At 44.2% G+C, this 11,610-nt stretch overlaps 1 protein-coding gene across 1 annotated transcript in view; it reads right to left on the bottom strand.

Moving 5' to 3' along the window:
- Window positions 1–7,513: 7,513 nt before the first annotated feature.
- The window catches only part of FNTB (farnesyltransferase, CAAX box, beta), a 40,348-nt gene continuing 36,251 nt past the window's right edge, over window positions 7,514–11,610 (bottom strand). Inside the window, exons 11-12 of the mRNA XM_061609489.1 lie at window positions 10,312–10,426; window positions 7,514–8,416 (exon numbers count right to left, since the gene is read on the bottom strand). Of these exons, the coding sequence (XP_061465473.1) occupies window positions 8,306–8,416; window positions 10,312–10,426 (226 nt within the window). The 3' untranslated portion in view covers window positions 7,514–8,305. The remainder of the gene's footprint in view (window positions 8,417–10,311; window positions 10,427–11,610) is intronic.

Raw genomic sequence — 11,610 nt, 5'->3', positions numbered from 1 at the left:
AGTGCTGCTGTGCCTTTAGTAGGTGTATCGAACAAAGGAAGAACTTTGACCGGTATAGCTCTTCTGGTAGGGGTAAGACAGATTGCCTCTGCTAAATGCTTCAAACTATTAAAAGTCTGGAAACCTTGTGTTGTGCCAGGGGGTTATGGTGAGTTTCATATGAAAGCAGTCTAGTGAAGTTGGCCTGCCTGCCTTATCTAGCAGGGTATGCCCTAAGACCAATGGGAAAACATTGGTTGCCTTCTTTTGTTCTGAGGGCAGCATGCATGCCCAGCTATCCACCTTTATTGAAGTTGGAAGGTATGGTGGGAGCCTTCTCGTTTTTGTTGGGCTTTGGGTTCCTAAAGAACGTGAGATGATGGAAGGGAAAAGGATCTCAGCTGAGATGCAAAAAAATTCTGGAGGTTTTTAAGCCGTGAGGAAAAAACGTAATATTTTGTGGAAATTTTGAAAACAAATATATGCAGTGCTTGCTTTATTGCTTTAATATAAAATTCATAATTTAGAACTTCATATATAAAATTGTATTTGGTACATTTATGAAATTTACAGAGCAGGCCTGTGTATATTTACTTAGAAGAAACACCCATCTGTTTAGGGAAGCCTATTGATTTATTTAGGCAATTTTTATGCCACTTAATTACAAGGGGTGTTCATGTGTTGTCTTGTACCTGAGAACAATTTATTTTATTTTATTTTATTTGTTTCATTTTTAAACCGCCCATAGCGAATAGCTCTCTGGGCGGTGTACAAGTGGGATAGGGGGATCATAAAACAAATCAATTCTGCAAAGTTGGTTAATAAATGGAATATTGCATTAAAAACTTGATAGACTAAAGCTGCTCAACTCTGGACACCTACTTGGGAGTAAGCCCCACTGAATTCAGTAAGACTTGCTTCTCAAGCCATACTGGGATTAGTCTGTAAAAGACTAATCCTCCCAGTGACAGCTGTGTCCAGCACACCTCCACCACCATGTAGCGCTGCTTAATGTGTTGATGGTGGTACCGCGCTAGCTCATCAAGTGTGGACAAAGGTACTGCTAAGGATGCACCACATCATGAGATGTTGTGTGGCTAGGCTACAAAAAGCTATTGTTGAGCTACACAAGGGGAAGGAGGCAGGCAGGAGCAAGCATTTCCCCAGTACAGGATTCTCTCATAACTATATGGGAACAAACCACTCTTTGTGCCGTGGTTAGGGTTGCCACGTTCAGGGCCTGAAACTGATTCTGTATCTTTAGGAGCAGAGAAAGTCAGCTATACCTGTGTTCAGCTGCTTGTGTAAGGGTCTACACATGATGATTTTAAAAATCATGCATAGTATTCTCTTCTAAGTGGTATACAAACTTAACTCCCAAGTAAGAATAAGATTGCAGTCTCAAAAGTATATATGCTTCTGGTACAAAGCTATACATGTCTACTAAGATGCAAGTCCTAATTAGTTTAACGGGACTTGACTCCCAGGTATGTATAGAATTACTATTTTAATTTTATAAAGGAAAACATCAGAAGATGCAGAGTATGTGCTTCTAGTATTTCCAAACTCTGTCAGAGTTCATGAGAAGAAGCCCATCAACATCTAGAGGGCCATAGGTTCCCCATTCCTGCCCTGGGTAGAAGAATAAATTTGCAGTGCTTTCCCCACTAAATTTCATTGAAGATCCTCTTGCCTCTTGGTCACCAACATGGTGTCTGTGAAGCCTCTGAGCCTCCTCCCACCCTCTCCTCTCTGCCCCCTTTGTCATGAGGTGGCAAGGGTGGTTGCCTTTTTCTCCCTTGAAAAGTTTGTACATACAGCCGAAGAAGAGGTTGGAAAACCAATGCTCTTTCCCCTTCCTCTTTCGCCTATATGTATGTACTCATCAATGCTCAAACCGGCACTTCAGCAGCTGAACAGAAAACGGGGGGTTGGTGGGAAAGATGAGCAACTGCTGACACTAGGGCAAAGAAAATGAAGTGGCCACCATGGAGAGAGGGAAGATTTGCGTGCATGCATGTCAGAGCTAGTAAACCAACTCCTCTTAAAATTGCATTATTTGTTCATTGATTTGTTGGTAGTTCTGTTGCTATACTGTAGAAAAATTAAAGATCTGCGCCTTGGATCAGTGTTTTTATGAAGCTGGCAAGCACTGGATCTGTGATTTTTACTATGCAGTCTGCCAATGTAAGCTTTATTAATAGCTTTCTGGTGACCTCATGTTAAATCATGCAAATTCATGAGGATCTGCTTTAATTCTACCGGATCTGACTTGTAAAAGTAAATTCTCTGTGGGTGTTTCTGTCATGGAGGGGGGAGATGAAGGGCAAAATAAGCAGATGGGGGGTGACCATGATGCTCTCAAAATAGTAAATATATTCATGGGTCCAAAAATGCTGGTGCCCCCTGCCCTAAAGCTAGTGCTATAACATTGTTGGCTCTGGTTAAAAAACTACATTGAGGCGGGAGTTGGGGACAAAGTGTCCCATTGGTCCATCCTTATCGGGGATGTTACAAGTGAGCTGGTGAGCTGATGAGCAGATTCTATTCAAGAGGAAGCAGCCACTTACTTGGGAGCACACTTAAACCCAAGGTAGTAGTCCAGAAACTAAGCAACCAGTTGTGTCTAAGGATTGTGTAATATTGTAGGTGCGGTATGGAATAAGATCCTGCTTGAGTCCAGAGTCTTGTGAGTTCAAATCCCCGCTCATGTCTCCTGCGTGTCAAGGGCCAGCTAAAGATCACCCCACAGTGAGTGGCTCGGGTTACATGCCCTACCACCTGTGCAGCTGTGGGCAAGCTGCATAGCCCCAAGGAGCCCTGTTGCCCCCCCAGCTGGCAGTTGCGGACAAGGGGCTGGCTTGTGCTGCTGTGGCAAGCTGAGCAGGCGCTAGCCAGCTAGGGAGGACTAGCTTCAGAGGGAGGCAATGGTAAACCCCCTCTGAATACCGCTTACCATGAAATCCCTATTCATAGGGTAGCCGTAAGTGGGGATCAACGTGAAGGCAGTTCATTTCCATTTTTCTTGCCCCTAAGAGGTCTCTGCCTTAGCTGCTCACAGCTCTTTACACTCAGGGTGCTTAACCTGTGGTCCTCCACATGCTGTTAGACTCCAACTACCATAATCCCAAGCCAACAAGGCCAGTGGTCAAGGATGAAGGGAGTAGTAGTTGCATGGAAGAGGAAATATTGGCAGCTGCAGCTTGTCAGATAAGGGTGAGAAATATCTTTATACAACCTTTAAAGGTAAAGGAGCCCTGTCCTCTATTGCATCTAGACACAGTCTTTCCCTGTGCTCTCATATATTGGGTATATTACTTATTTGTGAATTGTGTTATCTTGGAATGGGTCTTAGAAGGTGTCTGCTCTCATGGTTTCAAAGTACCCTTGCAGTAAGGTGCTCATAAAAAATTAAAGCAGATGGCCAAACAAACCATCATGTCGTGTGCTATGTCATACATATATGTAACAGGAAATGGTACTAGTTCCTTCCTAGTTTTCATGTTAAAGATTGCAACAGTTCCTGGCCCTGTGTGCTTCCTCCTTTGGGACTGCAGCACAATCAGCTACAGCCTCACATGCATCTCCAGGATTTTGCTCAATTTCTGGATGTATGCAAGCTTCCTGAAAGGTATAGTGTCTAGCTTGTTAGCAGTTCTAAAACCCACAAATGGGCACTAGCGGTTTCTCAGCTCCTGAAATGCAGAGGGTGATAGACCTTGCTTCAGCACAGCACTGATGGAATATGCAAGAGGGTGGGGGTGAAGCATCTCTTAGAACAATCACGAGGAAGAGGGATCCAGGAAGCATTTCCTCTCACAGCCCAACTCATTGACAGCTGGAAACTGGCCTTGTTCTGTAACAATCAGATCAGCAGAACACCAGCCTCAACTCCCTGTGACCTCAACCATACAATCAAGGATAATGTTTTCTACAGGCAGACCTCTCTGGTTCTCTTGGTTTTAAACTTGTTGAAAACACTGTGTAGAACTCAAGGCTTGCAAAAAGTAGCTTAGGTTCTAGGCCAGTCTCTAATATAAGAGACTACACCACTTCAAAGTGCTAGTGGGACAACCCCATTTTAAATGCTCCTCATGGTAACAGACTCTTCTTGCATACAGAAAAACATTGTAAGGAGGGAGAAGTTTAGCCCTCTTGAGATGCTAGCTCCACTTCCATGGTAAATTGTGTTAGGAAAATTGCACATCTCACAAGTGCAGCTAAAAAGTCCAGGGAGTCCTTGCTTCACTAATGTGGGACTAACCACTCTGGCATTGCTGAACATGTAAACAAAGCTGCCTCCATCAGTAAGTTGACCTTTTCATATTTAAAGCAGGGATGGGGAACTTTGGTGTCAACAACATCTGAAAAGTCCCATCAGCCCCCGTCAGCCTAGCCAATGATCAGGGATGATGGGAGATGTAGTCCGACATTTTGAATGCCACAGATTTCCCATTCCTGTTTCATACCAGCTAAACCTATCATTCTGGTTTACAGTGGAGGACACCACTTCTGTTGTCATCCAGTTAGCTGTTCTTTAATAAGTGCATGCTTTGCTACATATGCACAAACATCTCCCTGAAAATCACATTTTCCCCCTAAGTGGAAAATAACTTTTATAAACAGCCTTTTCACTGTTGCATAGAAGATCTATTGCGATTCAAAGTCTTGTCCACACAGCAGCCTAGTCAGTCCTGGCTACGTGGAAGCTGCATGCAGAGATCCTGCTCAGATTGTCAGGCAAAGGTTTTGAAGACAGTGAGGAAGCCATGATCATTTATAGAGGAAGAGGTGAATAGTGTTGTAAATAGCACTGAGTTTTGCACAAAGGAACCTCAAATTCTGTATCCGAAAAGCTGGATTATACCCCCTCTGTATGAATTACATAGATCCATGTGCAGTTATTTGTCTAACATAATCCGCTTTTGCTAGTGAAGGGAAGGATACATGGTGCTGCTGTTTTAAATCCATCTATGCTTGTTGTTCAGAAATTCTCTTAGTATCTCCCTTCCTTTAAAGATTTCACCAAGCATTATCCAGCCAAGTCTACACCCAACACCAAATTCTACAGCTGCTCAGCATTTGCATGGAATCAAAGGACACACATGCAGCCTGCTGACAGCTTTACCAACCTACTGGCAATTTGAGGTAGGACTGAAAGTTTCAATCAGCAGTTCAACACACTTTAATTCTTCTCCTTCAAAGCATTCGGATGTCATACTCATCTACCTGAGATTGGGGCTAAAAACATTAACACAGTTTGACCCAGGATTCACCACAAGTGTGAACGGGAAGGAACAATTTACGTTTTGCTATGATTAACAGCTGGCAGTGATTGGAGGAGGCTGAACCCTTACTGCTAAGAAAATGACACACACACAACCCTGCAAATGAACAGGCAATTAAAGTCACTATTTCACCTCATTTCAGATACCAGCATGATTTAAGGGATAGATTCTTAAAGCACATTCACTGTCACCAATACCCAAAGACGAATGACTAACACCGCATCCTGATTGAAAGTAAAAACAATACATGCTAATCCCAATAAATGTGGACGTTAGCCTCATTGATTTAAATGGAACATACTCTCAAATTAAATGTGCTTAGGATTGTGGTAAAATGGCGTCTATTTGAGCAGGCCCTGGCTTAGCTGCTCAAGGTACAGGTACACCCAAAAAGAGAGAAAAACCAATGTAGCACTGAGCTGAGTGTACCAGCCCAAAGAATCATTCACAGAAAGAGGCTGTAACAATTTGTGGACAGCATCCCTAACACAGAAGCCATTCTTGTCTACACAAGTACTACAAGTAGAACAACAATGCACAGCAGAGGACAGACATAGGTGTGCCTGTCCAAACAAAAAAATCATGCAGATTTTTTCAGTGTCTATGGGTGATAAACATTAGTTGGATTCAGAGTAGACCCACTGAAACCAATAGATTTAGGTTTCTAAAGTCCATTGGTGGCAGTAGCAGCTCTGGATATTACGTTGTATCAGCCTCCCCTAACCTGATGCCTGCCAAATCTTTGGACTACAATTCCCATCCAGCACTGCCAAGCTGACCGAGTTGTAGTCCAAAACATCTAGAGGGTATCAGAACAGGGAAGGCTGCCCCATATAATAAATCTAAGTGCCTACGGAAGACAAAGATGCTATTTCTATTTTAGTATCATTCCAAGGTCAGTAGACCAAGAAATAGCAGCTGCCTGAGAGGTAAATTGACTTTTTCTTGTCATGTTAGCCTTGTATAGGTGTTATGCCTCCTTGCAACATCCCCCATGCTGTCTAGATGTTGCAGGAAGGTCTGAAAGGGGGCAGGGAGAAGGATGCTTGACACACGTAGGCTGCCCTTAGGAGCCCGAATCCCGTAGACTCACAAGAAGAGCTGATGCTCATTCATCAAGCTTCTCCCCTTCAGACTTTCCCTCGATATATGGAAAAGGCTACAAGAAGACAACAGCCCCGCTCCGTCTATACCAGCCTTTCCCAACCAGTGTGCCTCCAGATGTTGTTGGACCACAACTCCCATCAGCTTCAGCCAGCATTGCCAATGGTCAAGAAAGATGGGAATTGTGGTCCAACAACATCTGGAGCCACACTGCTTGGGAAAGGCTGCTCTATACAGTGTCAACTGCATGGAGCTAAAATCTCAAGCCCTGTTGTTGAAGCCACTATTGTACTCATTAAGGATGACAGAAGTTTTACAGGTTGTGTATTAGTCTGTACTGCTTGTTGAAGGACAGGATTATTTACACTTTAACTCCTCACTTCCTCCAGAGTTCAACTGACATATAGTTTCCAGGCAGGGTTTATATCAGGCCTCCTTAGATTCAACACAACCGTTGCGTGGCTTCAGACCATTCATTAGAAACAGATGCTGTTAAGTGCATCTTAAAAAGCAACATGGCAGTAGATCCATCAAAAGCCAAGGGCCTCTTATGCAGACCTGGAGCTGCTGTCCATTTACATACTGAAGCACTCCCAATATGTGTTTGGGGTGAGCCAATATACATGTGTAAAAAAACCCACATATGACAGGCTATTCCACTTGTACAACTTGGAATGCATATAAGGGACCATATGGCTAAATCAGCACTGGGGAACGTCCAGCTCAGGGTCTGAGGCCTCACAGGGGTCATAATTTGCCTTGCGCGGCTGTTTTCCCGCAGCCATCCCCACCTCCTGTCAAGTGTCAGGCAGGTAAAGATGGGTCCTTGCCAAAAGCAGGCTTTGCAGTCATCACTGATCAACCATGCCTGAAAAGCCCTGTGCCTTTGCCTGCACTGTTTGATTTCAAACTGAGCAGTCAAAGGGAAATGCTTCACCTGATGTCAGGTGACTGACAGGCAGGCGGCCCTACCCACCTATCAAAATTGCCTGCAGGTGATGGAAGGGAGGTCAGATCCCATTTGCCACCCCTTTCTCAAATATGTGGACTAGCACCAAGGGATCTTCCTAGCAGACTTAGATTAAAACCTTAAACACATTATGAGTAAAAAGCTCTAGGAACAATTGCATCTGGACAAACAGTAAGAAAGGAATTAGTATATTTTTAATAAAATGCACAAACATCATGACACAGTCACAAGTCCCACCCCAAGGCAGGCTAGTACCAATATGCAAGGGGGGGAAGTTTTGTGCAGAATCTTGCAATCTGCCTCTTTTTGCTCAATGCAGAGAGTGAGACCTTCAACACCAGTTTACACGATGGAAAGAGCTTTCTACAAGGGGGATGTCCAAAACCACACCCCTGTGATGCTCCAGCAGCTGACACACAAGTAGACAGTGTTGATTCAGAATATGCTTGAGTTCCGAAGCCGGGGTCCCATCTCCCAACTAGCTGTATTTTGAGATACCTCAGGAAGTATATAAATTGACATAATGGATATTGCCTGGAAGGGTATGAGATCAGGGCACCAACTCTGGCCAGGCCAGTATTCAGCCTATTAGGAAGCTGCCCTCCTAAGATGCTTAGTATAGTGCAAATAAAACAACAGAGCTGGTTTGCCAGATGCTTAAGATACTAACATGCTGCATTTTTTCAAAACCAAAACTGCTCCTGCTTGTAAGGCGAGAGAGCTCCCCATAAAAGTGACCAGCTATATGCTGCCAACTATATGCCACCATACAGCCAATCTGCTACTAGGTATTGAAAGCTGATCAGTTTTTTGGTATGGCTAGCAGAGCTCTCTCAAAACACAACACAAAAAAGGTTGAGTCCAGTGGCTGGGCCCCACAATGGCCAAGACGACTTGCAGCACCATGTGCTGAGAAGGGCAGAATAACACACTGCACAGTGTCTACAAAGGGCAACAGCTCCTCTCAGTCAGCAACAGGGTCCTCCTTTGTACTTGGAACAGGCTTCTTCAGGAAGTGCATCACAGCTTGCACCACTTTGTCAGGGGAGATGTTGTATACAGGGTGTGTAGGCTGCTGTTTGGGGGGGGGAAGGAAACAAACAGAAATTATAGTTGTTACTGTGTCTGCTCCCCCCAGTTCTATAGCAAGCAAAGCCTAATCTGTCAGCCTAGATGAGTTATGGAAATCAAGCCAGCTTGTACATATATTTTGCTTTTAGTAGACATAGTAAAGTGTAAGGAGCTGCACAGGTTCCTGCCTCCTGACCACTGGAAGAAGTCTTCCTCAACTCCACTCTAGCTACTGAGAGTTTAACTAGACATTATCCATATATTTTCAAGTTCAACTTCACAAGGAGTCAGCGTCCTTGAGAAGATGCCAAAACCCCAGGGCTGACCTGGGCCCCTTTTACTCTGTCACCACTTGCTTGCCTGCCTGTCACCCACACAGGTGGACAAGCAATAACAGAGGCAAGGAACTGCAGACTCCATGGCTAGTTCCTTTGCCCTCTCCCCTCAGGCTGGCAGTAAGGATTCCTCATCCCCCTTGCCCACCAACTCACTGGCCATGTGAGCAGTAAGACCAGAGGAGAGGAGGGAAGGACCCCCTTTCAGAGAGGGCATCTTGCCAAGCCCCTCCCCCCAAAAAAACCTGGAGCTGGCCTTGCACAAGCCTCTCTGAGGAGGAAGAGCAAGGCACTGACAATAAATTAAATAATACTAAAGACAGCACTCTCACAAGAAAATGCTTCTCCTCAAAATGTTCCCAGCACAAGAGGAACATTTCCCATGAAGGGATAAAGAATGTACAAAGACAAGCAGAGTTTATCGTTCAGGGTTATATTCATACTTGACGCATACCACACAGCAGGGGACTCTGGCTCGGAATGGGGGGTCGCAGAAGAGCGTTTGAGAACAGGAAGGCTATGCCTGTTGAAAGCTGAGAGAGCAAAAAGAAACCATGCCTGGAGCTCCCACACAAAAGCCTCACACCAAGTACTTCTCCTTCAACATTACGCTTTATCCTCACTATGCCCTATCCCAAATCATGGGGATTATTCCCCTTCCTCCTGTCCTGTCAAACCCTGTTGCCTCATATGCTGAAAAATTAAGCACGCATTACAACTGCAGGACTTGCAAAAATTTAGTGTGTTAAGTGCACTGCTTGGATCCTTCCCCCTGCCCCCCCCACTTCTAGTCCTATGTGGCATCATTTTCTGCCACTGGCTATGCAGCAGATGTCACAGAGAGGGACGGTTTATGCCAAATTTCTGGCACACTTTACTGGTGAGAAGAGTTAAAATAAAAGGAGACCCAAAACCACCACACACACCAGGTATGTGGAAATTTGAGATGTTTCTACTCTAGTCTTTAAGAGGTGGGGCTGGAAAGATGTAGAGATAACAAAATCTTGAGGCCTACTGCTGCCTGTGGAAACCATCACCTGCCTCCCTCAGTAACAGGAGCAGCTGTGTCTGAGGATCCTTTATCATGGCTATAGGAGGAAAGAAAGAGATTCAGTGTCCCTGTCCTATCTTATGCCTCTTAGCAACAGCAGGAGTGCTTGAAAGCTGCCTACTGTGAAGGCAATGAGAGGTGCCATCATCAGTGCAGTGTGAGGTGGCAAAAGAGTAAATGGAATCAATCCACTTGCGGTCTTCCCTGTTTTGTGATGCACTTTTCAGCTTAAACACAATAGTTTAAAAATGTGTATTTTAGGTTAAAACGGGTTTAAAAATAATGTATTTTGAGACAAAATTTCAGAAAATACATGTTTTGTGTCAAAATATTCCAGGACTGCGTATTTAAATATTCATATGAATTTTTAAAAAAACAAACAAATCACAGATTAAATGCAGATTAAATGGAATGGAACAGACTTAGGGATGGACAGATCAGTCTGTGTTACTTTTACATTTGTTCATTCCTAAGTCCCAGACATATAACCAGTTGCATCTGGGCAAAGCTTACCAAGCGGTTCTCTGGCACTCCTAGCACTTCCTCATGGAGGAGGTCTCCACTGCCAAAATGCTGCGCTATTGACAGCCCACTCAGGCAATAGCAGGTATGATAAAAATCCCGGGACCTGAAGGTAGAAACATGCACAAAGTTGAGGTAAGCCAGAAACTGGAAGCCCGACTCTTCCATTCAGCTGCTCATAGTCAGCTCTGACTAAACAGCTGTCTTCCCTTCCACATCTGGATAATCCAAGCACAACGCTTTCCTGCAAGGCGGGATATATTTTTATATATCTTACGGAGCTGCACCTGAACAAAATGGGAGCACATACCATGGGATCATGAAGGGACCGTCAATGGCCAGAGAGAACTGTTGGGGAACCCCTTCCCTGACTGGGGGTTGTGAGGGAAGGCATAAGCCAGGAAGCCCAGGCTAGGGAGCACGTTCCATCGGCTCCTGAAGAGACAATCAGTTGGCCTGAGGATTATGCTGCTCTGTATTTTATGCCATTTACTTTGAGTATTTTAAAATTGTAAACTGCCTTGGGTGCCTTGGCAGAAAAGCAGTATATAAATGCAAAAAGTAGATAACTAGAGGTGTGTGTGTACACACACACACACACACACGAGAGAGAGAGAGAGAGAGTGTACATGTGTATATGTATATGTACATAGTATGAGCTGTACTCAGCGCTGCAGCTTTGCTCATGCACTCAGGGGAGAAAAGAAATGGAGAGCATTGGATACAACCCAGAATAATATCTGGATTTACAGATAGTGTATCTGTATGTTATATGACGTTTTCTTGGAAGCAAAGACATTTATGAAAACATGGGCAGCACGGACTGAAAACTAAGAAACTGGAGAAAGAGGCTAGCTAGAATTCTGCACTGCTGAGGCCTTGTGTACCCTGCACTGCTTCTCCCACCACACACACACTGGGTAATCCATTAGCGCAAAAAGCCCATTAAATTTAGTATTAGAATTTAGCCTCCTGAGCATCTCAGCTTTTATTTTAGCAAAGCCAATTTCCTGGCCCTTATAACTGCAAAAGAATTTATTTTCACGTTTTCATCATATTACATGGATATGTTCTGTGTGATGTTCCTATATTAATGTATATATGGTAAGTGTTGGTTGTTTAGAAGATACATGGTAAGTGGAGTGAAAGAGGAGGGGGAGTGAATGGGCAGTAGAATGCTAGATGATTGGCTGAGTGTTTAAAATGGCTGAACGTATAAAAGGAAGAGAGACAGTGGAATCTGGGAGGTGGTGGTGGTGGATGAGGTGAACTGAGTGGGTTGCTTGGTGG

This window comes from Rhineura floridana, chromosome 2 (genome assembly GCF_030035675.1).
Source record: "Rhineura floridana isolate rRhiFlo1 chromosome 2, rRhiFlo1.hap2, whole genome shotgun sequence".
Lineage (NCBI taxonomy): Eukaryota > Metazoa > Chordata > Lepidosauria > Squamata > Rhineuridae > Rhineura > Rhineura floridana.
Note: the sequence above shows the minus strand (reverse complement) of the source record. Positions and strands in the feature narration are given on the sequence as shown.